The sequence below is a fragment of the Meles meles genome, chromosome 16 (assembly GCF_922984935.1).
Source record: "Meles meles chromosome 16, mMelMel3.1 paternal haplotype, whole genome shotgun sequence".
Taxonomy (NCBI): Eukaryota; Metazoa; Chordata; class Mammalia; order Carnivora; family Mustelidae; genus Meles; species Meles meles.
This window is the reverse complement of record NC_060081.1, coordinates 32227144-32253947: the sequence shown is the minus strand read 5'-3', so window position 1 is coordinate 32253947 and position 26804 is coordinate 32227144. Positions and strand designations below refer to the sequence as shown.

Sequence of the window (26804 nt, the reverse complement as noted above, 5' to 3'; positions counted from 1 at the left end):
CACAGCTCCTGCCTGGCTCTTGGAACTCGGGACTCTTTGCAGGAAGACACAGACGAGCGGCCAGAGTCCCAGGCACCCTCCCCATCAATCTGCCCTCCTCGAGAGTGACCGGGGTCTCTGGCAATAAACAAGGCCATCATCTGGAGTGTCATTGACAACAACAGAAATTTGAACCTGTGTGGCATTTAAGTAAGACGGAAACAATATTATTTCAGAACCAATAAGGGAGAAATGCAGTGAGGCAATTTCTAGATAACCGCCAGGAGGGGGTGGCTTCCTGATGAAATAACCACCTTCCAGAGGGAGGAAACAATGCAATTTTCTGCCTGTGTGGAGAGCGGACAGACAGAGGGTGGGCTGCTGCCTCCTGGTCTTGGGAGCGGCCCCGGCTCCCCCGTAGTTGCTGGACATGATTAATTAGTGCCTCCTTGAAGCGGCAACCTAAGGAAGCCACCGGGGGACTTTTGTGGGCACATCCCAGAATGATATCCTTCCAGAATCCTCCTTTTAGAGGCCAACAATGGGGCATGTCTCCAGCAGTCCCAAGCCCCACGCCAGCGCTCCCGAGAGCGTGGAGGCCTGGCTTAGAAAGAACTCTCTTCTCGCTGCCTCTTTTTTAAAGGGAGGAAACACCACTCAGGACAGAATCCAAGAGAAAGGAGGCAACCGAGTCCTATTCCCAAGTACCCCTGCTCTCGGGCCGCCATCCTTCGGCCCCCTTCCCCCACCCCCTGCCCCCAGTCAGCCCACGTAAACCCAAGTGGGTCGGTCCCAAGAGCCCCAACCTATCCGGACCCAAACCTTGGTGTGTTGGTGAGGCCCCAGCTGCCCTCTGTTTTAATGTTTCCCCTGGGAAAAGGCAAAAGTAAGATTCTCTTATGTTGGGACGGGCCCATCCAGGGAGTGACACCTCCTCTCCCATCCCCGGGGGAGGTACAATCTCTCCAGGCTCACCCTGCTGGAAAATCAAGTTCCTTTCCTAGATTCTCAAGGCCTCATGCACCATGCGACGAGGACAGGTGAGAGGCACCAGCGCCATGTCAGGGAGGCCGAGAGACCTTCAGACACGGGAGCCTCTCTGCTGCGGCGTCACAACAAGCTGGAATTCAGCCCACGGCCCCGTGCCCACCCAAGGGGAATGTAAGGAATCAGGAAGGTGGCCCGCAAGACCCTCCGCTGCACTGAGTCAGCCAGGCTGGAAGCGAGGGCTGTCGTCCATCGCTCCAGGAGAAGCGGCTCCCTTGTCGAGAGCCTTGATTAAATCCAGCAGAAGACGCAGGACCTGCAGGACCCCGGGGAAAGTAACACCTGACGAGCACTTCTTCTCCCCGCTGGTTTTCTCTAGGTGCCCAGGCATCTGCTCTGCCCACTCAAACTTGCATCCAAGGAAAGCAAACAGGACAGGGGATGTGTAGAGGCTAAGATGAGGAGACCCTGAGTCTCCAGTCTCCCAGGTTCTCCCCGGGAGACTCCAGGAAGTTCCAGAATCTCTGTGTGCTGGAATCCCTACCCAAAGAGCGGAGACAAGCCCATTCTAATTTTAGGGGCTGTCACAAAAGGCTGTCGCCGTCATCATGTTTAAAAAACCAAAGGTTTTTCTTGGAACACTGAAAAAATATAATAAAGCTTAAAAAAAATAAAAAAGAAATCAGAGGTTTTTAGGGACTACCGTGCTTACAGTGTTTCGAACGCAAATCCCCGACGCAGGGCCATCTCAAAGACCCACCAGCACAGGACACCTGTGCGGCGGTGGACAGGGCTGCCCAAGCAAAGACTCCAGGCCTAGGAATGCAGAGCGCCTGTTCCTTTTCGACCAAAAATTCCCAGAGAAAGACCCCGCCCCTTCGGAGACGCTGCGCCTTCCCGCAAAGGTGCCATCACTCCACCAGGAAGGAAAAGACCTGAAGCTCTCACCCTCCCCCCCAGTCATTTTCAAAGGATCCAAGACTTCAAATGGATTTCAAAGGCCTCTGTAATTTTGGCAGCATGATGTTTTCTGTCTCATAACGTATTTTTATTAGCCAGGATTGTAGAAAATTGACGTTTACCAGCCATTAACCTTTTAAGCGTGTATTTTTTTCCCCACATGGAAGCGTATCTCACACTTCTCTGCAGATCAATCCTTAAGCTGTCCAGCTCCTTTAATGGAAAAAACCAGTCATCCTGGAGCCTCCCTGTTCTCCAGAAAACATAGGTTCTATCGTTTTACAGACGTTTGATCACAGTCTTCTCTTCTGCAGCCCTTCCTGGTAATCTGTTGTTATCTTAGGATGTTAGGACGAGATGAGGTAAGTGGCATGATCCCTTCTCCGCACAAGGGAAGGTCAGAAAGCACAAGGTGGTTTAAGAAACAAGCGCCCAGCTTTACAGAGGGCGACCCTGTGCGCCAACACCTAGCTCGGTCAGCTTCCCACCCCCCTGGTCCTTCCCCACCCCAGCACCAAAAACACCCTGAAGATCTAATCACACCAGAACCCTGTTAACAAGTAACCACAGTGAACAACTCAGGCTCCCGTGGCCCTCCCTGAGCCGACAGAGCTTTCAAGAAGCCGTAATTTGTTTATTCAATTTTTAAAAACATGCCTTTTGCCGAAAGGTCTCTGGCTGCACATAAAACACGAAAGGCCAAGAAGGAAAATGTTCCCCAACACATCCATAAAGACCTATCGAACAGAGCTGCATCTAACAGAAAACTGACGGCATCAAAGGCTGGGTCCCCGCATCTCAGGGCTCGACCCTCAAGACGAGCATCTGAGCTCATCCACCTACAACTGGGGCTGCACCGAAAAGAGAGGCGCCCACGGCCACGGAGGTCCGGGCCCCGCATCAGGAATGCGGTGTTGTCTCAGAGGGTCTACTCCTGGCTAGGGCCTGCATGTGGGCTCCCCAGGGCCTCCAGGAAGCAGAGCTTCTGCCGACCAGGCTCTACTTGGCTGAGCGGCGGCAGCAGCAGCGGTGTGGCCCGGTGTTCATGCTCCCCAGGCCGGGCACCGCCCACCTGCATTACCCCACCGGCCCTCCAGACCTGCACCTGCCATCGGAACCACATGTCTTCTTACAGTGGGCGCTCTGGAAGGTTCCCCGGGACGTACACCTGCGGCCACACAGTGGATGGGAGTCCGGGCCCTTGGAAGCCGCTCAGACATGGACCACAGGGTGCCCCGTGTCCACGGGGAACATCCGAGGCTGCAGTGCCCACGGCAGGGGTGGCCTCAGGCGACAGTCTGCCCACCTCCACCCGGGCTCCTCGGCACCAGCGCAGGACCGTGAACGAGGGGCCCCAAAGCGGAACACATCGGCGTCCCCAAGCAGGGGAAGGGGGCCTGCCTCACAGGGTGGTTGTGCGGATGGGTCTGGCAGGCCCCAGGGAGGCACCAGCGCGGTCCCCAGCACAGAGGAGCCTCAACCTGTGGGACGGGTGGCAGTCCTACGACACCAGGACAAGGGCCAGACACCAGGACCAGCATGGGGCTTCCCGTGCTCGCCAAAGGCAGCCACACATGAGGCTCATCCTACGCACGGTGTTCAAACGCCCGTAGGTGTCCCGTCCGACCAGCCAGCCGAGGCTTCCCTCTGCCAGCATCTCACTGAAGAAAAATAAGAAAGGGAAATAGGGCGTCTTTCTCCTTGAAATCCCTCCAGACTGCGAACTGGCCTGAGCCTGGGACGGAGCAAGAAAGCAGCCCCTGGCAGTCCCAGCGAGGGCCCTTTCCCCTCGGCCCCTGCGACCAGAGGCACTCGTGGAGAACAGAAGACGTGACCCTGGGGCCCAGTGCGAGCAGAGCTTGGGGACCCAAGACATCGTGAGTCCAGCTGCCACAGTTCTTCTCAGGGAGGGATGGGCCAGTCCCACCCCAGACCCCACAAGAGTCAGGACAGCCAGGCTGCAGGACACAGCAGCCGCTGACTCTCCGAGGGGCCCTGAGCTCCCCCGGCACCCACACACCTGCGGACAGGGAAGCGACGGTCCCCAAGGATACACAAGGCCATCCCCATGCAGCAGTAGGAAAGGGCGGTGGCAGGGACTGGCCCAGAACAAGCGTGCGAACCTCTGCTTTTGGAGAAACCGAGCAGCCAGGCAGCAAAAATGCGGCTGCTGGAAGCACAGGGAACTCAACTCGCGGAGCCAGAAATAAGGCCTTTTTGCATTTGCTGGGCAAAGCAGTTTTAGGGAGAGAAGAGGCACGTTCTGTAAACGCCCGTGCCTTCCCGCCGGCCTCGGCGTCTGGACAGCAGCAGAAGCGAGCCCTCCTCCCCTGGAGCCCGGGGTTCCGCTGACCATGCCCACAGACAGACCAACAAAGCATTGATGACGTCACCACGCGATCTGCTCCCAGCTCTGACCCTCGTGATGATGGCATCTGACCAGGGATGCTAATGGGATGAGAGCAACTGTTCCATGGACATTTCAGTCCTGATGGCGTTGTTCCAGGTCACACTTTTGAAGACAGGACAGGGGTCTCTGCCACAAAGGGCCTTGTGCACCATCCCTGTGGGGTGGACGCTCCCAGCATTTTGCCTGCCGCCCGCCCGAGCTGTGCGCTCAGACGCCACCTACCACCCGGCAGACGCCCTTGGGAATAACGTGGTTTCTGCTGACCCTGGGATTCTGAGGCTAAAATCCCTCTTGACCTGAGGTCTTCGGCTTGAAGCAGCACCAACTTCCCTGGGGGACAGATCAATCCTGCAGCTCCCCAGGGCCCAGCCCTAGATTTCTGATGCACCGGGTGTCTGAGCATCCCGGGGCTCCTGTAGCAAATGACCACAAGCTCAGGGGGTTAAAATAACAGGAACTTATTCTCTTGATGTTCCAGAAGCTGGCGTCTGAGGTTCAAGCTGTGGGAAGGGTGATGCTGCCCCCGGGAGGCTCCAGGGCAGGGTCCCTCCTGCCTCTTCGAGCTCCCGGCCTCTCCAGCCATCCTGAGGTCGTGGCGGCATCTCTCTCCCTCTGCCTCCCTTCCTGTGGCTCCTCCTGTGTCTGTGTCTCTGCTCTTCTGTGTCTTATGAGGACACCTGTCCTTGGATTGGGCCCCCAGACCATCCGGGACAATCTCATCTCAGGAACCTTACTTAATTATGTCTGCCAAGACCTCTTCTCCAAACAAAGTGCCGATAGATGACTCTCGGGGTGTCCACCATTAGACCCACTATGGTAGGTCTGGGAGGGGATGCAGGGGCCTGCGGGTGTCACCAGTGTCCCCAGGCACGCAGCTCCCCAACCACGCTTGGACGTGCTAGGCCTCTGCTCTTCAGATAAGGAAGCTGAGGCCCACAGAGAGGAGGGCAGCCAGCCAGGCCCCTGTCCCAAGGATGCCCGTGACTTCCCCCCCTTCTCCCTCAGCCTTGCAGGCAGCAGAAGCCTGGGACCGCGTGCTTAGCAAACACGGACACTGAGGCCCCCCTCAGCTTTCCAGCAGATCAGCGTCAACAGTGTTCAAAGTTACATTTGGCAGCAAAATCAACGCGAGACAAAGATCCAACATTTCTCCATGTCGGGTGAACAAACAGGTGCACAGCCCCGAAGGAGGACTCGGGGGTGGGGGGCACCGCCCTCCTCCGTCCTGCTCAGAGAGAAAAGGATCCTTCATGGACAGACACGGGTTTGCACCCCCCACCCAGGGGCTGGAACATAACGAATCTGGATTCCAAATGGAAAATGCACCCATGGCAGGCCAGGAAGTCCTCCCTCCGCCCCTGCGGCTTCTCCTGGGGCCTCGGCCTGGGCAGGGAAGCTCCCGTCCTCCACCACAAGGACTGTCCTCCCCTCCTCCCATCCGAGGCAGGGGGAGGGACTCTTGTGCTAGTGGATATTTATCTGTGGATATTTATCTGTCAGCTGAAGGCTTACCTTAATCCTTCCTAAATCCCCACATGCTGCCGGCAGGAAATCAGTGAAGCCAAACAAGGAGCCTTTGGAAGCCTTGAGCTGCTGTGGGCTCTGCAGCCTGCTCCCCCCATGGCTCCCAGCGGCACTAGGGACACGGGGCATGGTGGGGAGCGGGGTGGGAGCCCCAGGAACGAGGTGGGACTGGATGAGCGGCACGGGGTGTCCGAGCACTGGCATGTCCTGACCACAGACTCTGCCCCGGGACCGCCAGGAAGAATGAGCTCAGCCCACGCCTTCACGGCCGCCTGGGGATTGGCCCTGCTGGACTTCCGGTTTCCAGAACAGCAAGCAGCTAAATTTGTGTCTATCAAGCCACTAACTATGCGGGCTAACTACGGAACAGCCGGATCCGCGACGCAAGAGAACTCCTGCCTGCGAAGGCGGGCGGGGGATTGCACAGTCACAGGGTGCTCTGCGCAGACCCAGCAGGGCTAGGGCAGGACCTGCAAATGCCCCAAGGCCCCAGGTGTCTCGGAGGCGTCAAGGGAGCAGGTGTGTCAGTGCCCGGGAAGTCCTCACATGCACCAGCTTGCCCCGATGGCAGTCAGGAAGGGGAATGGGAGAAAGAACACACCCACCAAAGATAACTACCTAGCTTTGTTGTTTTGTTCTCTTTTGTTGAAGTGCGGAAGTCAGGGAGCCAGCCTGAAACACCAGGAGAGGGCAGCCTAAAGCCAGGGCAAAAAGTCACCCAAATTCTGAACCTTGTGACAAAAGCAGGCCAGCGGGCAACTTTCCACGTCCCCCTCTGGGAACTAAAAGCAGGGAGCCTGTCCCATGAGGCTTCATAACACGTGAGGTGGGGAGCTCTACCGCCCTTGGTGCACAGGAACCCGCACGCAGTATGGTGTTTTGTCGTGATGGAATTCACTCGAAGTCAAACTTGCTCCTTCAAATAGAATAACCAGCACATTCTTTGGAAGGACGAACCCTTGCTTGTTCCCTTGTTCTCAGCTGGTGATTAGTTCTGGCATCTGCTTAAGCATGTTTCAAAGATGCAGAGATGGAGGGATTGCAGGGAGCGAGGGGGTAGACCTGGAGACCTATCATGGGGGGCCCTGGAGACACCCGGGCAGCCAGACCTGAGAGCCCAAGCGACCGCGAAATGGCAAGGCTGGCCCCAAAGACAGCCAGAGGGGCATCACCGTCTCCAGCGAGCGCTCCACAGAAGGTTCTGGGGGCTCCTTCTCGGGGACCCCGGAGACGGCTGCCAACAGAAGCCAAGCAGGTCTCAGTGCAGGTCTCCAAAAGGAGGGTTCCTCCGGCTTCCAGAGCAAGAGATGTGCTGGTGTGAGGCCAGTGGAGCCGCCGGTCAGGAAGCAGTCCTGCGTGGCCGCCCTCACCTCCACCCCTCGTGCAGCCGAGATCCCCCGGAGCTAGTCAGCACTGCAGTCAGAGACCCCAGGCCTGCTCCCCTTGCTTCCTGGAGGAGGGCAGCTAAGAGAGCCAGTGGAGACTGCACATTCCCCGATGGGCGGGGCAGACAGGCAGCCTGGCTTCCTACATTGAATGATTCATCCACATCCTGGCCCGGACACGAACGTGGTTGACTGTTCATTTCATCCGCTCGGCAAACATGTACCGAGCACCACGGTGTATGCTCTGCGATCCGGGGTGCTGGACATGGATTCGAGACCACAAGGAGCAGAGCCGCTACAGAAAGAGTAAGACCGAGGCCCAAGGAACAAAGGATGGGTAGCGGGTCCCCCCAAAGCTGGGCTCAAGTCAGAGGATGAAACGTGTTCCAGGCTTCCAGAGGGAAGGACAGCTACTTGCTGCCGGGCACCGCACTCGCTTCCCTCACCCAGGATCGCCTTCACTAAAAAGGACAAAAAACCCAACTGAGGTATTTCAGCCTTGGTTTTCTCACCTCTCAGGGGGACAACGAGCCCAGAGGTTATCTGGATGTGGTTCAAGCACGCCACCTAGGATCTAGTTCCCGCTCCACCATCCTCACAGTCACAAGATGGCTGCTGTGTCTCACACATCATGTCTGTCTTCCAGGCAGGAGGAAGAGGTAAGGGAAAAAGGCAGAGGGCAAGGCCAGATGAATAGGTTTCTCTCTACCAGGAGGAAAGAAGGAAAAAGGAAAAATCCTTTCCCAGAAGCCTCGTCGAACAGAGTAACCTAACCAGATGGTCCTAGCCGTAGCAGGCCATATTGCCACCGCGGTGTAACAGAGTCCACCTGTCGTGTGAGCATCGTGGACAGGACTGTGCGTACGCTGAACACAGAGTAGGAGTCTGAGGAAGACGGGGAGAGTGGACGCGGGACAGGCAGCCCGTGCGGGTGGCTTCTTATTAGTACTACCAGCTGAGTGTCCAAGCAGCTCCCCCTCCCCGGCAGGTGAACCAAGGGGGTCCAGATGTGTTACAGTGTCCACGTTCTTGGGCTCATTCACGACTTCATTTGAGACTTTCACTGCACAGCCACCACCGCACGGGTCAGGCCCAAAGCCAGGTGTGGCTCGGCAGCAGACCAGCTGAGCCTCTTGTCCTGTGTCTCCTGACGCCTTCTTCCCCAGTAAGAGCGACCCGTCTCACAGGGGTCAAGCCCACCTGCCTGGAGAAGAGGCTAGTGTCGCTATACTTGTCAAGATAAGATAGTGGTACCTCTGGCCTTGCCCATAACACTGTGCACAATTCTTAGGTGCTGATGCCAAACATCTGCATGTGGGCTCTTCCCCCATCCCTCCCTCTCCCATCCCTCCCTGTTCCATCTCTCCCTCTCCCATCCCTCCCTCCCTCTCCCATCCCTCCCTCTCTGGGCCTTAGTATGCAAATGAGTCATTCATTCCAGAGTACATTTAGGGACTGTGCTGGAAGCCACAGCCTTAAAGGGCAGACACCCATGCTTATCTCCTCCATATCCATTCCTCCCTCCTTCCTTCCTAAAACAGAATCTTACTTGCTCCAAGGAGATGGATCTACCAGGTGGTGGATCAAAATAGCTCTAACCCAAATACGACGACACAATTCTCTGCTTCCCAGCAATTCTCTGCATCCCAGCCTCCCCCTCCCTCTCAGCTGGGAGTGGCATGTGACCTAGTTGTAGCCAAGGAGAACAGCAAGCATCTCAAGAAAGTGCTTGATCTCCTCCCACAGGGAAGGGATGCAAATGGTGCCCCTCCTCCCTCCTTTATCCTGCTCCAAACTCAAATGCAATGGCCGGAGCCACAGCAGCCAGTTTACAACTTACAACTAGGAGGTAGTAAACCGGGCTGACAAGCCACAGACAGCAGAATAAAGATCAGGTAGTGATAATGGCGGTCACAAGCTGCTCCAGCCCCTGACCATCTCTCTTCACCATCACATGAGAAAAATTAAGCCCCTTCATTTAAGGTTCTGGTAATGGGGTTTAATCCTGTTGGCTGAGCACACTCTGAGATGATCTAAAACAGCACAGCAGAGTGCCGGAGCTGCTGCCTTCGTGAACCCTCCTGTTTCAGCAAGAGAGATGCTGACCCAGAGAGCAGAAGTTCTCCGAGGAGGAAGCAGAGTGTGGCTGGGCTGCCCAGGACTGCCCTGAGCTAAGGCAGAGTGGGAGCACAAAGGCTTCCCGAGGCAGTCTTCAGAAACAGCACTCCCCTCTTCTCTGTATTGTGAGGTTACCATCCAGACTCCACGCCCTCCTGCCCCCAGCAGACATGGCTACTCACACACCAACTCCTGTCCAGGACCCAGGTTAATAGGACCCACGCGTCCTGGGCTCCCACTATACAGCCTATCACTCTCCCATCTTTGGGGGGTTTGCCACGAAGCTGGTCTGGGTTTTCCAGGACTCTGCTCACCTTGAGAGAGCAATGCAGTTCACTGCCTCAGCTGTGGGCAGGCTGTCAATTAGTAACAAAGCCGAGAAAAAGACAGCAGCTCAGCAAATGCCCCACACTGAACTAGGGCGCACGGAACGTCCCATTTTGGCCTAAGGAAAACGGCTTAACCATCCTCCTTTAGATATTACCACGCACCAGTGATCATGGCCGTAAGTGAACGATCCTGAAAACAACACTACTGCTAATGGTACGGGGCTACGCTTGCGAGCTGGCCAGAGAAAGCAGGCACAGGAAACCCAGCTCGGAAGGGATCCAAGAACACTACAAATCAGCCCAGCGGATGCCCCACACGGCTGGACTTAGAGGCTCTGCTGCTGACAAGGTTCACAATACCGTAGCGCCCGCTACCCTATTGGGGAAAACTATTTTAAGCCTAATTAGCATGAAATTTTTAGAATGCAAATGCTTTTCATTTAGACATAAAACAAAATGCCACGACATTTCTTCCATCCATTTATCATAAATAAGTTAATTACTGTGTAACAAATCGCTCCTTCTGGAATCTGGATGTTCGGGGCTGCTGGTAAGCTGACCTCAGGCAAAGAGAAGAAGCCACCAAGCAGCCGTTAATGGCTTTCAGGACACTTACAATAAAACCCTGACTATGGGAAGCTTCGCCTGTCAAATTAAGGTTAAGCTCTCTCTGTTGGAATAACTCAATTATAAGCAATCTATTTAACTTGATTCCTACCAGAATAACAGAAATATCGTGGCTTTATTTTATTTTGGATGTACACATCTTCCCTGTGGTCTTGTGGTTTGCAGAGAGCGTACATAAAAAGAGAAATTTTTATCTGCCCTGATTTGAGTGTGTGTCTGCGTCAGCTTTTGCCTCCATATAAAAAATTATTTCTAAGATATAAAACATCTTGGTCCCTGAGAACAGTGGGGGGAAGAGGATACACACAGGTGCAGGAGAAGCAACGGGGCTCTAGCCTGTCCCACAGGAGGGGGAGAGAAGGTCCCGATGCCTGGGAGACACCTGCACCTCCCCCCTCCACCTGGGTGGGGCTGGGCCTCGTCTAAGGGATAAGTACATGCCCCCACATGAGTGGTGCATCCTCAAGGGATGAAGGCTGGTCCAGGTTCACCTTCTCCGTTCCACACTGGGTGAAGCCTGTCCAGTTTAGGGGGCTGGCCAAGGTCCAGCCAGTAGCCAAGATTTCCTCTGACACCCGCCAAGAGCAGAAGTCAGTTCAGCCTGGAAGCACAAAGCAGCCAGGACGGAGACCATATGCCTGTTAGAAATCCCACATTTCATCATAAAAGGTATGAGAATCTGCCATTCGCTTCCACAGTAGGTAGCATTTGGCTTTACTAAGAGGTACTTTTCCTTAGGTTCCTGAATAAAACTGATACCCACGATCTTATCAAGAGCGGCTCCATCCCCAGAGAGGCCCAGGATGCCAGCTTCTGGACAAGGAAACGGGGGTACCATGTGTCCCTTGCTACGTGTGACACTACAACACTGAGTGTGAGAGCATCTTCTGGGCCTTCCCCGAGCGCACACACTGGGACACTCAGTAGGCTAATACACCCTGAAAGGTGGCCCACCCTCCTAAAATTCACAGAGCAGCGCCTAAAACTCTTACCAATATAAGCCTCCTTGTGCAACACACCCATTCTGCTTCTGGTCAACGGCTGGGAATTTCATTTTCATTTTTATTTTGGGGGGGAATAAACGAAAGAGTCAACAGCATCATACCCTTAGCAGCCAACGCAGACGACACCGAGCACATAAGAAGAGCTGCACTTGGAACCGCTCACAATCCTGATTCATACAACCAGGTGCAAACGAGGGAAGCCCATGAAGCCCCACCTCCGAGGAAGAGGACCTGGAAATTCGCCTCCTGCTGTGTGCGTGTTCTCACCCTCTCCCCACCCAGAGGAGCCTGTCAGCTCTTAAGGGAAAATCCCAGATTTCCTAAAACACAAAACTGGGGAGAAAGTCAGCCGCGTGAGGATTATTTAGTCATGAGCGCCGAAATTTAGCTCTCAAGCCTTATCCAAAGTTTGCTCCCTCCATCCCTCTGAAATCAGCTAAAAGCTGCTACTTCTGGGAAGGCGCACAGCTGCAGTGTTCGTGGTAGGATTTGGAATCCTCAGAAGGAACAACGGATTTATTTCCCCTCCCATGCAAATGGAAAGTTTAATTAGTTTGTCTGGAAAGGGAAACAGATCAACATGCAGAATGATCTACTGTCACTTGACTTCTGAAGCTGCCTCTGATGTTCCCATCACAAATGTGGATTTAATCCTACAATTACGAGAAAGCTAATTGGTAGTTCCCTCCTGCATGTGTGTTTTCATGTTGTCAGTGGGGCAGTAATGAAAATGAATGCCACATTTGTGAACAGAACGTCTGTGGGCTTATTTATCGTATCTCCAACAACGTCTGCTTTATCATGCATTTTAAAGCAGGGATAATTTAAGAATCCAGAATTTCATACATAAAAATACTTAGCAAGAAAGTCTCTCCCTGCACATTATTTGGGTGACGTTACATCCGAATTCCAGTTTGTTGCCCAGGAAATGATTCACCTCACTCAAAAATGACAGGCATGCTGAATGCAAAATACCTGCGATGCAAAATGCTTTTGAGGTCCCGACTCCCCATCTCACTGACCTCGGAGCCATCATCTTGCAAAAAGCCCAGCTCAAAGGCAGCCCCACCTTGCCTGTTCCTGGAAAGGTCTCCCCCATCCAGAGCACGACGCGCAATTTCTTCTCACCCATCCCCAAGCCCCCTACCTTTGAGTAGACTCTCTCCTTCCAGAATGTTCTCCAAGATTAATGCGGTGTAGTCTTCTTCAGAGAATCCAGCCTTGCAGGTCTCCCTGGCTGTAAGATCCCCATTATGGGCCTGAGAACAGAAAGAAAAAAGGTTGGAACAAATATGAAGTGGACAGAAATTTAATCCAAAGCCTATGTTTACCAGGGGTTGCTACTGGCTGGGTCTTGCCTCTGACTAGGACAGAAACGCACAAGCCACAGTCTCTGCGGAAACCCAGCGCTCATCCGCTTCCCTGCTCTCACGCCTCACCTGGTTCAGCAGCCACCCCAGGCCCCATGGACCCGGGAAGTCAAGGGCAGAGCCACAGCCTGCAGGCAAGGTGAGCTCCCCTCCGCATGCAGGAGCTAGGCCGCGGTCAGGTGTCAGTGATGAACACGGCACAGCCAGGGATTGTCAGGAACCACGGAAGCCACAGGACAGCTGTCACCCTGTGCGGTGACCAAAGTTGTGCGAATGTGGTCTCTGGCTCTGGAAACCCCTTCTTGTCCTGTGCTCACACCCAGGTGTGGGCAGGAGGAACTGACCTGAGCGATGGGGCTGGGACCAGCAGGAGGCAGCACCTGACTTAGACCCCTCTGACCCTGCGTCGCGGAGAGGGGTCTCTGCTCCCGCAAGGGGCAGGCTGGAGGCCAGCTTGCATAAGGGGGCCCTGCAGGCTTGGCCTGGGGTCAGGGTGCTGGGTGAGGAGGAGGGCCAGCTGACGAGAGGAGGGCTGCCTGGGAGGACCTCTCCCGCTCCACAGAGGGCAGCATGTGAGGAGCACAGGAAGCCTCAGAGAGCAGGGAGCAGCGGCCAGCGGCATCCTGAGGACCACGCTGGGCTCTGGGTGCCGAGGGCCTGTAGGTTCACGTGTTCTCCGTGGGTCACCAGGACAGGAGGCGGCGGCAGAGCAAGAAAGGAGGACCTCCCAGGGGCGCTCAGCTCTGAGCAAGGAGGGAGGCTTCCCAAAGACCGGGCTCCACCCTCCAGGCCTCCCGCCTCTGCTCCGCTGAACGCTGGTCCGCCCTCGGAGCACCCATCTCTAGCGCAACCAGGGAGACAGCGCCTCGAACTGACCCGAAAGGGTGGGTGTCCGCCTGTCCTGGAGCACCCAAGGACCCTGCCCCGCGGAAGGCGCCGGAGGCAGCAAGGCGCCCCGGCCGGGCTGTGGGGAGTGGCGGCTCCAGGCCGGCCAGGCCGGGTGGGGAGCCATCGAAGAGACCGCGCGGCGCGGCAGGGACGCTGGGCCGAGACGACGGGAGCGCCGCAGCCCCCTTCCCCAGCCAGCGCACAGGGGCACCAGGGGCGCTGCTCGCAGTTCTGCCTCTGCGGGGCCTCCGCCCTCAAGGCCTCAACTCCACACTCCGCCGCCGGCCGGGGCGCCCCCCAAAAGCGCCATGGGGAGGGCGAGGGGTGCGGGTTCCTTCCTAGGGAAAGCTCCAAACCGCGGCTCGACTCCTCGGGAACGGAGCTGCACGGAGGGCCGGATCCCCGGAGGCGAGCTCGCCCGGGAAAGTTTCGCCCCGCCCGGGCGAGTGGCGAGCCACAGCCTCGGAGCGGGCCCGGAGGCGCCGCACTTGTTCCTCTCGAGGTTACAGCTTGTGCCGCCTGAAGAGCAGCGAGGCTGATCTGCCACGAGAGGGGGTTCCTGCAACTCCCGCCGCCCCGCCGCCTCTCCGGGGGCGCCACCCGGCACAGCCCAGCATGCCGCCCCCGAGGGCCGGCACCCGCCGCGCACAGTGGGTCTGGGGGCCAGGCTCTCCCGCTCTGCGGGAAGGGGGCAGACGCCTGGACCAAGCTCCCAGGCTCCCTCAGCAGGGAGCCTGCTTCCTCCTCTCTCTCTCTGCCTCTCTGCCTCCTTGTGATCTCTGTCTGTCAAATAAATAAAAAATCTTTAAAAGAAAAAAAAAATTGAAAAGAAAATCTGTTCCAATCCTTCTCAATTGCTCCAAAAAATTAAAGAGATTGGAATACTTCCAAAATCATTTTATGAGGTCAGCGTTACCCTGACATCAAAACCAGAAAGAGACACAAGAAAGTTGTTTTCACCAGGTAATATCCCTGGCAAATATGGATTAGCAAACTGAATACAACAGCACATTGAAAAGATGGGACAGGACACCAAGTGGGTTTTGTCCCGATGCAAGGATGGTTTAGCCTACAAACATCAAGTAATGTGACCCACCACATTAACAGAACAGGGGGGGGAAATCATATGGCCATCTCAATAAATTTGGAAAAAGCATTTGACAAAATTCAAGTCCCTTCATCAGAGAAAACTCTCAGCAGACTAGAAATAGAAAGAAATGTCCCTCAACACAACCAGGGCCCCATATGTCAAACCCACAGCTCACACCACACTCAGGGGTGGCAAACTGAGAGCTTTTCCCTTCAGATCCGAACAAGTCAAGGATGCTTGCTCCTACTGTTGCTACTCAACATAGCACTGGGAGTCCAAGCCAGAGCAATCTGGCAAAAGAAAGAGATGAAGTCATCCAAACTTCAAAGTTATCTGTTTGCAGATGACACGATCTTATATGGAGAAAACTTTAGAGACCACCCCACCCCCATGCACAAAGTAAAAGTTATAAGATAAAAAAATTCACATGCAGAAATCAGCTGAGATAGCCTTAAGCAAACTGTGTGCAAGCCAGGCTCCGGCTCAGGCTCTGCTTTCAGTAAATCCACCAGAGGCCAGAGGACCTAGTGGGTTTTCAGACGGGACCTCCTCCCAGAAGCACCCCTGCGTCGGGAAAGACTAGTCCCAGGTCTTGCACAAGTATACCAACAGACTCGGGAAAACCCCGTGCGCTGTCTTCCCTGAAGGTCATGGGAAGCACACATTTGGGCAGAAGGCAGGCAGAGGGTTTTAACTATATCGGCATAAAATCATAACGAAGCCCTCATTTCCAACCCTGCAGCTGACATTGGGCTTTTTCCCTTCCAGCATCATCAGAGTCAGGGAAAGCTCCCACAGAAATGGGAGACACAGGGTCTCCAACCCAGACCGTGTTTTCTGTTGTAATCAGAAACCCAAGCATTGTCTGAGCTTTGGCTGTTTCCCTGGGGTCTAGAAGGAAGTCAGGATCGGGCCTCCCATGCTACAGGATTCAGTGGCAGCCCGGCCACATCCGGGGGCATGTGTCGGCACAGCTTTCTACATAATTGTGTGTGTTCATTTACATAGATTTTCCTGTTGTGTGCAAAACACCATTGACTCCACCTATGTAAAGTAAAATTAATAGTTCAACCTAAGCCAAGTGTATTCACACATATTATTCATGGCCGCTGGGAGAGGGGAGCCAGTGGCACGCAGCTGGGCAAAGGGCTCAGCCATCTGCCCGAGCTCTGAATCTGAGGGTGGGCGTCGACTCAGCTGGGAAGAAAGGCTGCTGGATGCTGGGGGAATATCTACTTGCCTCTAAATCAGTAACACAGCGGGGGGGGGGGGGAGCTGAAAATGCTGGAAGAGGTGACATACAGTTTCAAAGAAAAGACCTTAGAGAAAACCCGCTTTCCGTTTTCATTTTAAAATGATACATTTCCTCCATATAATCAGAACACTTCGCACTCTGACAACCTGAGAGATTGCTTTTTACAAAGCAGAGCACTTGAAGGAATTCAAAGACTACCATTAACTCCGAAGCAGACTCTGTGGCTATAGGAGAGCCAAACCATTGCAGGAAGGGATGGGGAGACTATGGCCCTCAGTATCCAGGGTCTCAGTTGTATTATCAAGATATCACCCTCCAGTTAGAAGAGAGTAAATTCCACCTCGTACTGGCTTATGCTAAAAAAAAATAGAATATCATCTATTGACTCAGGTAACTCAAAAGCCCAGACATTCTTTGTCTTCAGGCATGGCTGGATCCAGGGGCTAAATAGGTTTCTTTTGACCTCTGGCCTTTGTTTGGTTCTATACTGCACATATTAGCTTCATTTTGAATTACCGTTCTCCTTCTATTAGCAAGATGGCCACTGGCAGCCCTTTTGTACCCTCGTCAATAGCCCAAGCAACAGAAGACCTGACCTGACCAGTCATCTGAATACGAGTCCTGAAAGGACCAACCTGGTCTTTGTAGCCCTCGGAACTAGACACTGTGTGGGACGAGTCAGTGCTGATTGGCTGTGTCTGTGTCTCATGACCACACAGAAGGTGGGGTCGCTCCACCTGCCCCTTGCTGATGAGGAGTGGAATCCCCAGGTGCACACAGAGGGTCTGTTACCAGCAGAAGGGGTGGGGGTGGGTGCTGGGAAGGCAGAAACCACAGAGCTCCCCGAAAAGAGGGCAGCTGAGCCCAGCTCTCCAACCTGGGCCTGGGCTCCTGCCTTCAGAGCCCAGGACCTGTCTTCCCTTGAATGTGTGTCATCTGTGCATGCGTATGCCCGTGGCCCTGGAGGATACATTTTGGGAAATGAGGCTGTTGTCAAAAGGTCCATATATCTGTAATGTTCTTATATTCCATCTCACTTTCCTTAGATGCAGCATTAAAGAGAAGCAGGCTTGCTGTCTGCAAGCAGCTTGCCTCTTTAATGATTCACACAACCTGCTCTGGGGGCCCCGTCAGTGACTCCAGACAACCTTGGGGGGCAGCGTGTGAAGGGATTCTGCCCTTTCCTGGGGCAGCACTGCCTCTGTGTACTCACCTTGTGCGGGGAGATGTGGGTCCTTCTCCTGTCACCGAGCGGGACCTCGCAGGAGCCTGGGGGCTGGCGGGCAGCTCCTCTAAATCACGAGGTTGGTGACACAGCGACACGTCACCTTCACAGGGTGCGGCGCCCACAGAGCTGGCTTTGAGCAGTGAAATTGAAACTAAATGGAATTTCAGGGGTGACGGTGGCAGGGGCTCGGGGTGGTGAGGCTGTCTTTGTGGTGTAAATTCAGATGTATTATAAAAAAATACTGCCCGCCTCTAAAGAACTTGGCACGGGTCCAGGAGACAGGCAGACACCAGATTCCTGTTTACCCAGCATGTTTCAGCAATCTTTCGATCTATTTCCAGGTATGCATGACAAACTGCCTTGAATGCATGAGTTATTGGTTCTGCTATAAATGAAATTAATAATATGAGGTGGGAGGGTGGAGGGACAACACGTCACCCAAGCCAGCTGAGCTCGGAGACCGGAGACCAGCCTTCAAGTGAGGCAGTGGGCACACAGGAAGCTCAGTAGTGGAAGCTATGTTGTTGTCCTCAAGCCAAGAAGGGTAGAAGGAACCTCATGGGATCTTCTTTCAACCAGATTCTTAAAGATTTCAACACCCAAGATGTAAAAGTATAATAAAGAAGGCAAGCAGAGGAGAACAGGGATTTGGAAAACTGGTTGGTTGCATTCTCTGGGTTTGGGAAAGATTCCTTCCTGTTAGCTGTATGATCTGCAGAGGGAAAGATCAGGCAGAGGAGAACATGTCAGATGCGCTTCCACTGGAAGTCAGCCCCAGGCCCTGCTGTGTGTGTCTGTGTGTGTGCACTGCACGTGCGTGTGCGTGAGTGTGTGTGTGTGTGTGTGTGTGTGTGTGTGTGTATGATGCCCGCCTCCTGCCAGAGAACGGAGGGTTTTAAGGCTGGTGAGGAGTGAAATAGCTAGCATTACACATGTGACTTGCTCTGTGCCAAGCACATTTTTTCTTTTTTTTTTTTAAAGATTTTATTTATTTATTTGACAGGTAGAGATCACAAGTAGGGAGAGAGGCAGGCAGAGAGAGAGAGAGGAGGAAGCAGGCTCCCCGCTTGAGCAGAGAGCCCGACGTGGGGCTCGATCCCAGGACCCTGGGATCATGACCTGAGCCGAAGGCAGAGGCTTTAACCCACTGAGCCACCCAGGCGCCCCTGAATCTTCATTTTTAATGGAAAATGCAAAACTGTCCATGAAGATTATGACTGTGGCGCAGTGTCCCAAAGACTGCCACTGACACTTCATCCCCTGTGTATAAGGGATACTGTGCTGCTCCGTGGAGAGGGGGGCCTGTCCCCCACCCCTTGAATACAGGCTGGGGGATTGCTTTGATGCCTGGCCACAGGGGGCATCCCTGACTGACAGAACCAGATCTAGACTCTGCAGCCCCAGCTGAAGCTCCAGCTTTCTTTGAACTCAGGTGTGGTGCTGTAAGGGAGCTGAAGTAGCCTTCTAGAGGAAGAGCCTCATGAGAACAACGAGAAAAGTACATAGAATTGACTCAACTTTAAAATAGAGAAGTACAGGGGCACCTGGGTTGTACAGTTCGTTAAGCATCAAACTCTTGGTTTCAGCTCAGGTTGTGATCTCTGGGTCTGGAGAATGAGCTCTGTATTGGACTTCCAGCTCAATTTGGAGTCTTCTTAGGACTCTTCTTCTCCCTCTGCCCCTTGCCCCCTCAAATAAACAACGAAACCTTTAAAAAATAAAGACGTACCTAGTTCTTATTTTCTTCAGGTTGGGTAAAGAGGAGTGATTATGTGGACATAAAACATTTCAGAATTCTGGTGGTACAGAATTGCACTTCCAGCAGCCAGCCCATTACCCAAGAGATGACCTGGGACCCTGCCTCCTGAGGGTCATAGCCCTGGGGTCCCTGAGGCCAAAGCCATCCTTTCTGCCTCCTGGAAACATATCTTCCATGACTAGAACCAAGTGGAGCCACTGTCCACCTGCCCCAGCCATATTCCCCCGGCTGCTTCCCTGCTGCCCCAGTGGTGCTGTGAGAGCAGCCAACCATCCAGGCAGAGCTGGTTACATGTTCTCCCAACAGGCCCCTGGGCAAAGTCCTCAGCACTGAAATCTGTTCATTGGCTTGTGCAGAAGTAGGGAGGCCTGGGAGGTTTCCCATGGGAAGCTGGGGCTTGCTTTAGATTGTAGGCCTGATGTTCATGTTGGAGGCTATAATCCACCAACGCCGCCTTTGACTCTTGCCTCCTTATATCCAACCACCTACATTACTCAGAGCACGTGGGTGCTCCTAGAAACAGCTTTGTTGGTAATGGACCTGGGAGAACTGCCTGCCCCCTATCAGCAAGACCTAGCCCTGAGTCACAAAATCTGTAAATCAGGTGCTTCCACAAAAGCCTTCAAAGCACTCTGCTTACCCACTCTACACTTGTCTTCAATGACATGCAGAGGTGATCTGTGGAGCCCCTCCTGTGTGCACAGCCCAGGGCTAAGGGCTGACAGCTTGACAAGGATGACCCCAACACAGCCCCTGAGCTCAAGCTTACCATGGGGGGAACAGGGAGAGGCAGAGAGACAGACAGTCACTCAAAGGAGTGAAATGCAAAATAAAACCCAAACAAAAATTCCATAATATGAGGCTTGAACCAGATCTGAAGGAGGAGAACACTCGGTGGGCGGGGAGTCTAGAAGAGCTTTCAGAAGGGTGTCAGGGAAAGCTTCCCCCCAGGCTCCCACTTTGCAGTGTTGCCATGATGACATCTGGGGAGGTTTGTATCCATCCCCTTTGGCAGTGGGGGCTCAAGGATTCTCATACAGATGCAGCACAACTATTGTCTCCCATCCTGTAACACTGCACACCACATCCCTGTGGATGAGCTGCCTGACCCCATGCCCTGTGGATTTAACCTGATGATACACAGCAACTACAGGGTGGGAGCACTTCCTACCAAAGAGCAGCACAGGAGGTGAAAACCAGGAAGAACTCCAGGGCTCCAAAGGAGACATACCATCTGCCACAGCTCACACCTGACTGATGCAGTCAGTAGCACGGTCTGCAGCTTTCTTTAAAGCTGGCCCACCTAGAATTGGCTTTGTCCTGTACAGAAGTGCCTTCAGGGATGGACGGTCTGATGGGTTTCTGGTCCAGCAGCTTCTGAGAATGGCAGCCAGTTCTGCCTGGGAAGGTTTGTATTTCAACTTGGATGAAACAAAAAAATTAAGGGGGGTGGACAACTAGGGAAGGCTCTGAGCTCACTCTTGGGGTTCCCATTGAGCTCAACTGGTGACTCAGTGGGCAGGTAACAGGAGGATCAGGAGGCTTATACTCCAGAGGGCAAAGTGGATGAGACAGCCAAGTGCAACACTGTTCAGAGAAGCCACCTCCCAAACTAGGACAGCCATCCTGAACAGTGTGTGGATTTCCTGCATGTGCCGGAAAGGCCCAGGGACCACTTGTCCTCATGGTTCATCCCGTGGGTTTATCCTCTGGCACAGGCTTGCAGAGTCTACTCACTCCTCTTCAAAGACCCTGATGCCCACTAGGAGCCCACCCTGTCCCCTTCATGGTCTCAGTGCAGTGTGTATCCTTACTCAGATACTAGTCTGGTAGTGATCATTCTGGATGCTTGGGTTCTCCATCACAAGAGTCTCTGGGGGAGGAAGGGCATCCAGGGAGCAGTCTTTGAGCAGGTCTGTGCTATCGGGCCCATTTTCTTGCCCCAAGAAGGCAAAAGGCAGCTGAAACCACTCTTGCTATCTCTGCCTGTGGCAACAGGAATGCTTCCATGGGCTCCCCAGCCTCTCACCTCAATCAACCCAAATATGAGGTTTTACATACAGCACAACTTTGAGACAAACACCCTGAAAACAGAGGGCTCAGCCAGCAAACAGGTGCTGGCCACCTGGGGAGGACACTGCTTTCTCTGGGGGAAGACACTGCTTTCTCTGGGTGCTGGTTCCAAAGACAGATTAAACAGGACCCCAACCCTGAAAGCACCAGCTGATAATACAGGAGGATGTATACTCATTGACTTGTTCAGAAAACCAGTGGTAGAAAATATAAATCTGGTAGCACCAGACATCTGATGCATGGTGTTTGGAGAAATTTAAAGCCGACCTACACTGCCACCTGGCGATGAATTCTTCATTTAACTTTTTTCAGTATTAAGTCTAGTCTTTAATCCCAGTCCCCCTTTTTACCCATTCTCCCCACACACCTCCTTCCCCTCTGGTAATCGTCCTTTTGTTCTCTATAATTAAGAGTATGTTTCTTGGTTTTGCTCCCCCCCTTCTTTGCTCATTTGTTTTGTTTCTTTAATTCCACACATTAAAAAAAAAAAGTCCACATATAATTATAAGGTATTTGTCTTTTTCTCGTTGATGTAATTCACTTAGCATAATACTCTCTAGATCCATCTATGTTGTTGCAAATGACAAGATATTCTTTTTTATGGGAAGTCTACATTTAATGTTAACGTTACTTCCTATCCTGTCTGGGAAACCCAATATTTGTACTACAAGACAGGTCAACCAGATGACCACAATACATTCTTTGAAATCATGTCATCATCAAAGGAAATTCAAGAGGGTCTTCTGAATAATGAGACCCCTTGAAATAGTTTTTGTCTCTTTAGTGAGTTCCTGAGCAAAGATTGATTGTGTCCAAGGCAGTGTGGCAGTCTTGAACTCAAAGGACACACCCTCTGGCTAAGGACATGAAACATCTGTCATATATGGTAGGGAGAAAGAGAGAGAGAGAGAGATCATGGTGATGGACTGGGTATATGAAATAATCAAAATAATTTATTTTTAAATTCTGATAAAATGGGAAAAATAAGCTTCATGTCTCAGTCCATTTGGGCTGCTATAACAAGTACGACCAACTGGATGACTTCAACACAGAAGTTAATTTCTCAGTGTTCTGGAGTCCCAAGATGAGGCATTGGCAGATTCAGTGCCAGAACCCTCTTCCTGACTCATAAACAGCCATCATTTCACTGTGCCCTCACATGGTGGGAGGGACAAGCAATCACTCTAGGGTCTCATTTACAAGGGCACTAAATCCAACCTGGGGGCTCCACCCTCATGACCTCAGCATCTCCCAAAGGCTTCACCTCCTAATGTCAGCACGCTGGGGTTAGGATCTCAACACACGAGTTTTGGAGGCACACAAACATTTGATCCATAACACCATGGTTGAAGAAAAATCCCGAGGAGGAACCCCTGCCAGATGGAAGGCAAATGGTGGAATTTGGAGAAGAAACTATAGCCCAAACACACATAGAGTATGCTTTTAGAAATCAGAAATAATTCTAGAAAACTAGAAATAGAGAATGTAACTACAAACCATTGGTGAAGGAAATGGAACAAAAGTTGGCCAATCAAAATACAAAAACAAACAAACAAATAAACAAAAAACAAGCTGGATTGAGTAACATGGGAAAGGACAAAGCAAGAAAGGTAAGTTAGAAAATATAAAACAAGATCAGGGATGTATGTCCAAACATCTTACTTGTAATATCTATAACTAATCAAATTTTATCCATTAAATATGTTGCATAGAGTCAAAAGGATAGAAAATTTGAAAAAGAGGATGCAAGACATGCAGTGTGGCACGCGCACGTGCACACACACACACACACACACACACACACTTGAAGTTCCAGAGGAGAGAATAAGAAGAGGCAATATTCATTGATTTAAAAGCTGCACATTTTCCAGAATTAGCGAAAGACATACTCAGTCTCTAAAGTGCACAAGTCAAAGCAGGTTAAGTAAAATGAAATCAACACCTACACACATCATAGTAAAATTGTCAGAAAACAAAGACAAGACAAGCAGCAGGTCATAAAAACAGAAAGAAAAGATGGATTGCCTACACAGGAATGGTGATTAAATTGACATCTGGCACTGGTGGGATATCTTTAAATTATTATGGGAAAATAATTGCCAACTGTGAATAGTGTAGTTAGTGAAATCATTTTTCAAGAACAAGTGCAAAGTACAAAACAAAAACTAATAGAGTGCTCCACTCGACTCCCTCACTAATGAATTCCTTCAGGAGAAAGAGAAATTAGCCCCAAATGAAGACCGAGAATTCAAGAGGGCCATAAGAAGGAAGTTGTTGCACTTGTGGGTAAATCAAAAACAATCATTAGCTATATAACTGGAACAGCAATGTCTACGTGGTGGAGTGAATCAGAGAGGGAAACAAAATCCTGAACAACAAGACCGTAGAAGTGGATGGGAGTAGCATCCTATAATCCTTCCAGTGGTTGGGAGAGCTTTAAATTTAAGTAAATATGACTGTTACAATTTCTAGATTAACCACAAATAGAAACACAACTTTTAATATAGTAGCAGGGAAAGTAAAATAAGAGAATCTGAGCAATCTGAGCTATAGAAAGAAAGGAGAAACACATTTAAAAGAAACAAAAGAAAGAAAAGGTGAGAAGTTTGTCCACACACATAAAAAAGAATTAGTGAAAACAAATTCAAAACAGTCAATAATTATATTCCAAGTAAATGGAGTAAATTCTTTTGTTGAAGACAAAGATTGTTGACATGGATAAAAAAATCCCAACTAGATGCTTTTTCAAGAGATATACCTCAACCTAAAAGTGTAATTATGAGGAACTATTGATACTGAAAGCATAGAAAATATTTACCAAATAAATATGAATTAAATACCAGAGAAAATGGGCTATAGTTCAAAATAGGATGGGAGATCAAGAATAAAATTACATATGGTAAATACTCATGAGGAAAATTCAGGAATTCTTAACCTGTGTACACCTAAAAACACAACTCCAAAAGAATAAAGTAAAAATTGACAGAAATACAAGGAGAAACTAACAAATTGACTTTCATAATGTTCAGACCATGTATACACAATCCCAAAAACCAGCACATAAAATTTGGGACAGTAACTGGATATCGTTTTGACTGACAAAAATGGCTGTTTGATTGGATTCAAGCTTTGTTTACAAAACTGAATTCAGTAAATCCAGTCTGTGGGCAGATGGAATTACATTTATTTTATTTTTTATTATGTGATGTTAGTCACCATACAGTACATCAATAGTTTTTGATGTAATGTTCCAAGATTCATTGCTTATGTACAACACCATGAAATACATGCCCTCCTTAATACCCATCACCAAGCCAACACATCCCCCACCTCCCTCAACTCTAAAACCCTCAGTGTGTTTCTCAGAGTCCACAGTCTCTCATGGTTTGTCTCCCCCTCTTATGACCTCCCCTTCATTTTTCCCTTTCTTCTCCTAATGTCTCCCATGCTATTCCTCAAGTTCCACAAGTAAGTGAAACTATATGATAATCAACTTTCTCTGCTTGACTTATTTCACTCAGCATAATATATCCTCCAGTCCCATCCATGTTGATGCAAAAGTTAGGTATTCATCATTTCTTATGGCTGAGTAATATTCCATTCTGTATATGGATCACACCTTCTTTATCCATTTGTCTGTTGAAGGGCATCTAGGCTCTTTCCTCAGCTTGGCTATTGTAGACATGGCTGCTATGAACATTGGAGTTCACATGGCCCTTCTTTTCACTACATCTGTACCTTTGGGATAAATACCCAGTAATGCAATTGCTGGGTCATAGGGTAGCTCTCTTTCCAACTTTTTGAAGAAACACTACACTGTTTTCCAAAGTGGTGCACCAAGTTGCATTCCCACCAACAGTGTAAGAGGGTTCCCTTTTCTCCATATCCTCTCCCACATTTGTTGTTTCTTGCCTTGTTAATTTTGAATTTTGCTAATTTTTAAATTTTAATTTAAATCTAATTTAATTTTTATTCTGGCTGGTGTAAGGATGTATCTCAATGTGGTTTTGATTTGAATTTCCCTGATGGCTAATGATGATGAACAATTTTTCATGTGTCTGTTAGCCATTGGTATGTCTTCTTTAGGGGAGTGTCTACTCATGTCTTCTGCCCATTTATTGACTTGATTATTTGTTTTTTGGGTGTTGAATTTGAGAAGTTCTTTATAAATCTTGGGTATCAGCCCTTTGTCTGTGGTGTCATTTGCAAGTATCTTCTCCAATTCTCTGTGTTGCCTCTTCATTTAGTTGACTGGTTCCTTTGCTGTGCAGAAGCTTTTGATCTTGACGAAGTCCCAAAAGTTCATTTTCACTTTTGTTTCCTTTGCTTTTACTCTATGGTCAAATAATCTTTGACAAAGCAGGAAAAAATAGCCAATGGAAAAAAACAAAACAAAACTGTCTCTTCAATGAATGGTGCTGGGAGAATTGGACAGCTATATACAGAAGAATGAAACGCGACCATTCTCTTATAGCATACAAAAAGATAAACTCAAAATGGATGAAAGACCTCAATATGAGACAGGAACCCATCAAAATCCTAGAGGAGAACATAGGCAGTAATCTCTCCGACATTGGCAGAGCAACTTCTTTCAAGACATGTCTCCAAAGGCAAAAGAATTTTAGATCATAAGAGTTCTTTGTGGGAAGCCACGGTAAGGCTCGAGACGAGAACCAAACCGGGCTCTGACTTATGCCTCCTCCAATGTCTCACTGCCTGATTCAAGGCAGAGGATAATGGAGTTGAGTTGCATTTGAGAAAGAGCCTGTGCCATGCGCTGCTTGCTCGCCTACGTGACTTCTCACATGCCCTCTAGATATTTGACCTTCAAAACAACCCAGATGCACTCGTTAATCTTCTAATGGTTCTTGCTGTCCTGTTAGAAGCTATGAGATAATCTTTCAAGTGTGTTTCTAGTGGATGATGTTTACCATCCACCACCTGGCGCTGGTATGTCTGTAGTGAAAAATATTATGAAGCTGGTGTGTGAACCTTTAATCCTGCAGCAACACTTAGATAAGTCACCCTTTCACTGTAAGACTTCTATATACTCTCTTGTTTTTACTAATAAAGCGGAATTTGGTGGAAATCATCCCCTGTGCTCCTCCTGCCCCCATTTCTTTGTCTCTTTGATTTCTTTTCACCATCCTCTTACCCTCGTGTTTCCTGGTCGATTTGTCATGTGGGCCATGACAGTTCTTTTATTTTTTTTTTAAGATTTTGTTTACTTACTTGACAGAGAGAGGGAGAGCGATCACAAGTAGGCAGAGAGGCAGGCAGGGAGAGAGGGGGAAGCAGGGTCCCTGCTGAGCAGAGAGCCTGATGCGGGTCCAATCCCAAAACTCTGAGTTCATGACCAGAGCCGAAGGCAGAGGCTCAAGCCACTGAGCCACCCAGGTGCTCCTTAAGAGTTAGTTTAGATTCCACTATAATTCTGTCATGGCTAAGATGTGGACCCATCCCACCTCACCTGAGACTCTTGAGGGCTTGTGAGCACATGGCTTGACTTGGGAGGACACCTAGGGAAAGGAGAAGAGAGATGGCAGAGGACCACGAGACAGGAAAAAGAAGGAAATTCCACAGCAAGGGTCCATTCTCCAACTGGCCACCCCTGTGGGCCACTGGGGCCAGGGTCCCACCAAGACCTTCAGGTTTCTTTATGGGATGCACATTAGAGTTGCCGTCATAGAGGTGGAAAGGGGAACATTCATTCTCAAGGATTCAACCCCCACCTCTCAAACCACTGGTCATGAGTTGTGACTCTTGGCACTTCCAAGTCTCACAGGTGAGAGTACCAGGTGAGCTCCCAGAAGGACCC

The 26804-nt window shown here is 51.0% G+C and overlaps 1 protein-coding gene across 1 annotated transcript in view; it reads right to left on the bottom strand.

Annotated features, from left to right (window-relative positions):
- The window catches only part of LOC123926579 (collagen alpha-1(I) chain-like), a 94659-nt gene that overhangs the window by 11639 nt on the left and 56216 nt on the right, over positions 1–26804 (bottom strand). The window contains exons 3-5 of the mRNA XM_045980535.1: positions 17140–17218; positions 13570–14259; positions 12471–12582 (exon numbers count right to left, since the gene is read on the bottom strand). Of these exons, the coding sequence (XP_045836491.1) occupies positions 12471–12582; positions 13570–14259; positions 17140–17218 (881 nt within the window). The remainder of the gene's footprint in view (positions 1–12470; positions 12583–13569; positions 14260–17139; positions 17219–26804) is intronic.